At 44.4% G+C, this 4,772-nt stretch overlaps 1 protein-coding gene across 1 annotated transcript; it reads right to left on the bottom strand.

Annotated features, from left to right (window-relative positions):
* Nucleotides 1-1,852: 1,852 nt before the first annotated feature.
* Nucleotides 1,853-4,772, bottom strand: her13 (hairy-related 13). The gene is made up of 4 exons (XM_026192340.1): nucleotides 4,395-4,772; nucleotides 4,038-4,124; nucleotides 3,846-3,927; nucleotides 1,853-3,254 (listed from the first exon to the last, which is right to left on the bottom strand). Exons 1-4 carry the CDS (start codon nucleotides 4,482-4,484, stop codon nucleotides 2,785-2,787), a joined length of 729 nt encoding a protein of 242 aa, XP_026048125.1. The 5' UTR covers nucleotides 4,485-4,772; the 3' UTR covers nucleotides 1,853-2,784.

The raw sequence follows: 4,772 nt of genomic DNA, 5'->3' as shown, positions 1-4,772 counted from the left end.
ACGGTTGTTAATTGTATGTACACTGATCTCATTACTGGAAATATCTGACTAAAAATGTACATTTCCTATGATGCTGTGAGTTTGCATCAGGTACGTTTTGGTTAAATGAAAGCTTTGGGGATTTCTGTGGAGTCCTGTGGTAGACAGAATGGGTGTGTGGGTGTAATTGAATGTGTCTAAATACCTTTGATAACATCTTAAAGGTGTGTTTGGGTAAGAAGCATACATTTATGGACTTAACTGTCTGAAACCAGATATGACTGGCTAACAGTCCTACATTAGACAGGCACTGGATTTATCATAACATCCCAGGTTTTGAGCTATTAAACATAAGTCACAAGCACAGAAACATTTTCTGTATATTGACTATCTTAAAGCCATTTTTGTGCTAGCTAGCTGATGAAACGGCCTGCTCCAAATTTTCCTTATTTTAAAAATTATTTGACCTCCCTCATCATGTTTTCGTTGAATCTGTTAGTTCACACAAAATAATACTGAGAGGAACAGAAATACCAGACAAAGGGGAGTGAAACTAGCACAAGTGTAGTTGTCTGAGTTTGATTCTAGTGTGATTCATTTGTTTCATTTCAACCTTTAGATCATAACATTGTTAGATCATTTTCCTGTTCCACACCTCCTCTTTCAGAGTTAGGAGGCTTTAGGGTTAGACTATGGCATTTGCAACGACTGGGGAAAGGAGTGCACTATGTCAAAAGATGTCCTCACACAGATATCCCTGCAAGTGTATATGTGTGTGTGCTGTGCCCTGGTGAAGAATCTCAGCATGCACTTGGACCATTTTAGTACCCCCCCCCCCCCCCCCCCCAAACCTCCACATACTTTGACGCTCCGCTGTCAAACAGTGGCTCAAAGCTTTGATCAGCTCCTCTTCGCATATGTTTCCTCCGACGCTCACACCCAGAGCCTCCAAGCCCCCATACTCCACCGGGGGTTGATAATTGGCCTGCCTCCTCCTCCAGTAATCCAGGATCATCAGACAGTGAACAACGTGCCCAACGTGCGGTTCCCCCACCTAGGTTATTAGCTGTAACCTAATGGTTGTGAAATATGACATGTTATTTACTTTTACGAGTAGAAACAGGTGCAAGTATCTTTATGGCTCTGCGTAAGTATACCTACACTATAATCATTCCAGTCGAAAATATCTTTATAGAAGTCTTGTGTTATATTTGTTTATAATTTCCGCTGCCCTTTCGGCCAGATCACTCGTTAAAAAAAGGCATTTTAATGTCAACGAGACTTTTTAGCAGTATAAATAAAGGATATATAAACATCACTTTGCCAAAAATGGATTTCAGCTGATTGTGGCTCAGAATGACTTGTTGTTGGTGTGATGACAGATATGTTTGACAGATTATGCGCCAGCAAGTCATTTATAGCTGTTTAAATGGGGGAAATCTTTTTTTTTTTTTTTTTGGCAAATACCGGAAATCACTTTCTGGCACAACACCCGACTCTTACTGCATGCGATTATAGGAGGGATGAGGGGAGTTGCCCCTTTGTGAGGACCTCCGACGGTGCGTCTGGGTGACTGGTCCAGACAGGATCTAACACGCATTTGTTAACACGGTCATTGTGACAGAGGTGAGAGCGAAGACACTTTCGGAGAGGTGCGACTGCTTTACGCGCGCGCATGCACGCACTGTATGAATCAATGAAAGTTTAAGTGAAGGACATACTTTTCCTTTTGAATGCACTGGGCTACTTATTCAAGTGTTTGGGTTGCTGTTGTTTTCAGAAACGGTTTGCTTTATCAGTATTTTCAGACACAAACACGTTGACCCAGTTTCTCTCTTCTATTCCAAAGCTGGAGTCACGTCAGACAAAGAAGTTTTCAGTTACGTTATTTTATTTAGAAAAATTCAGACATTTTATTCGCAAGACATTTCTAAACAGCTTTACAACATAAAATGGTCATTCTTAAAGGAACTACTGGTCCGATAAACTAAAGGAACCTCTGAAATGCAATAGAAATATTTATATTAATTGGGGCATCGCCCGACTTCTCAGTTTCTAGAAAGAGCTTTTCTCCTTGTACAAATCCTATTTACACTGAAGTATAGACCAAACAAGAGGGAGAGTCCTGCACTGTTGCCTTTTCTGTGCTTTGTTGGGTGTTGAGAGGGATTGCTTTTTGTTTCTCCAGGTGTAAAGACAAGTCACAAGAGGACTCAAAGCCAGGGTGTTACTACTGAAAAGAACAGGAGGGCTATTTTTCTGAGCCTCCAGCTGAAAGCGTAGCAGAGTGTAGCAGATCCCTCTGATGGCATAAAGGAGAATCCACTTTTAATTTGAAATATATATAAATGTCCAAAGTACTCCAGGAAGGACTTCTGATGAAATGTTCTCTTACATTTTCTGATTCCAAACATTTCCCAGAATTGGGGGAAATCTCTGTAAACTTGTATTCAGTAGTGACTGTGAAGAAAATCCATCTGCACGCTGGTATTCAGAATCACTGCAGAGTGATCAGCTGAGGCTTTTGTTGGTGCCTAAATTGGTCTCAAGAGAACAGACTTTAATTATTGGACATCAGTGCCATGAGTTCAGGAGGCCTAAGAAAAAAAAATCCATGCATGTAGTCAGCCTTCTTAACCGGTCTTATAGGAGGCCAAAACTGGTACAGCCACAAAATCCTCTTGTATTGTAGGGTGGAATTTTCTCTTTCAGTGGGACGTGCTGTGTCACACCATAAAAATGAAAGCCCATAATCCCCCTTTCAACACATCCCAACTGTATTCCATCCAAACTCCCACCACTACTCTACCAAGGTCTCCACATAGACCAGGGGTAGGTCATGGTGGGCATACTGGGAGGCTCCCTGTTCTCCATGCCCTCTGTAGAGCTCTGGTTGTGATCACTGTCAGTCTCATCCAGGTCAGAGCACAAGTCTTCACTGGACATGGAGGAAGGGGCTGGGGAGAGGGCAGAAGATGACCCGCAGGAGAAACTCCGTTCACCAGGAGAAGTGAGAGAAGCGCAGAGTGCCTCGCTGCCTCCATGCCAAGTGCTGCTGCTGCTGCCCTCAGAAGTGTCCGTGATTAGATCCGTCAGCATGTCCTGCAGGTGGTCCTCATTCAGGGGCATGCACTCCAGGAGATGGTTGAGGAGCTCAGCCGCCACCGTCGCATCTATCCCAGGACAGCTGGACACAAACATGTGGACCTCGTGCATGCACTGGATGTAACCAGCTGCAAACCGCTCGTTGGCTTCTCGGTTTAGTGTCTCTGCCTCTGTGAGAGGAGAGACACGACTGCTCAGCATCCAAAGCATTGATAATACAAGACTGAAGAACTCCTACTTTATTGACTGCAGACACGTGACAGCTAAATGTTTCTCCTTCACTACACTACAATTACTTAACAGCTAAAAATGTTACTTTTCAGCCTTTTATGTGATAAAATATCACTTCCTCTTATAAGATAATTGCAAATTGCTCTAGCTCTACATATAAGCATGTTGATACAAACCTCCGATGGTGACCATTCTGCGGAAAAAGTGTTTTTTTTTTCTTGTAAAATACTGTATAAGATATTTAGATGAGAGTTAATGGTATAAAACACACGGAAATTGTAATTTAAAAGACCCCACTGAGCTCTTGTTTGCTCATCACTGTTTATATTTTTAAATCAAGCATTTCCTGACTCTTCACATGCTCTTTTATTAGAGCAGGGTGAAAATGTACCCCTGTCTTGCAATAATAATGAGAGTAATTCTATCGATAATGCAATACTCAAGCGTTTTATTATTTGGCACTCTGAGCGCTCAACAAAACAGATCTTTACTCTTTTATTGTTACACGGGCTGGATAAATTTGGGCACACCTTGTTTCCGGTTCTTCAGTATGTCCTCCACCTTTTTCACGGTCAGCTCCAGCACCTCTGCGTTCTCCATCTTGGAATGAAACTGAGGAAAGAAACCAGATGAGCACCACCAAGGCCACAGTTTACGCCTTCATTGTGGCGCAGAGCAAAAGTGAAACTCCAGTGCAGGAGCTGTGTGCGCTCCGTACTCACGTCTGTGTCTGCCAGCAAAGTCCGCAGCTCCTGCAAACTCTCGTTGATGCGAGCTCGCCTCTTCTTCTCCACCAGAGGTTTCCTAGTCTGCGGGAGCACAGAAAGAAAACACTTCAGTGACATGAGGAAAGAAGCACCATTCAAAGTCATAAGCGTCCACCTGTCCGCGGTTGGTGCGCAAAGGCAACCCAGCGTCATTCTTCTCTCACTAAAGCATGTAACTAACTTTGAATCATTGAGGGGTTCCTCTCAAACTAACCATCCCTGCCTCATAACTGTGCACACGCAGCGTTAAAGCGGCGTGACAAGTGCGTCACTGCCAAGTGTCTCTGGACAGTGCCTCCACCGGTCCCCCACCTTTCTATCCGCTTTCTGTATCCCGCAGTAGGACTCATCTTCATCTTTCACATCAAGTCCGAGGCCGTTTGGCCGAGCCGAGGGGGCCATGTTGGTTGGATCGCCGTTACTGTGGCTTCTCCCACCGCTGCTCGTACCTCCTGAGTGGTCCTCGAGGGGCAGCTGGCAAACGGAACCGGTTAGAGGCAGAAAAAAAATCGACAAACTCGTAGGCGAGGCGAGGCGCCCTCTGTTTATTGTGTAATCCTAGTCAGACGTGCTGCTGGCGCTGAGTGGCTGTTGTTAGTATTTATAGGGGCTTATTAACATGTGAATAGGGGCTGTGCTGCTCTCGCTGGGGAACAACAGAGCGCACACGGTCGGAGCCAATGAGCGCTC

The sequence above is a fragment of the Astatotilapia calliptera genome, chromosome 14 (assembly GCF_900246225.1).
Source record: "Astatotilapia calliptera chromosome 14, fAstCal1.2, whole genome shotgun sequence".
In the NCBI taxonomy this organism is placed as follows: Eukaryota; Metazoa; Chordata; class Actinopteri; order Cichliformes; family Cichlidae; genus Astatotilapia; species Astatotilapia calliptera.
The sequence above is the reverse complement of the archived record's forward strand: the minus strand, read 5'-3'. Positions and strand labels throughout refer to the sequence as shown.

Bases quoted from the DNA above. Each gene is read 5' to 3' on its own strand.
- her13 (XM_026192340.1), bottom strand. From the start codon at position 4,484: ATGGCCCCCTCGGCTCGGCCAAACGGCCTCGGACTTGATGTGAAAGAT. The intron at 4,125-4,394 runs GTGGGGGACCGG...GTGCTCCCGCAG, and splicing joins TACAGAAAGCGGATAGAAAG to ACTAGGAAACCTCTGGTGGA. The intron at 3,928-4,037 runs GTGAGTACGGAG...TTCTTTCCTCAG, and splicing joins CTTTGCTGGCAGACACAGAC to TTTCATTCCAAGATGGAGAA.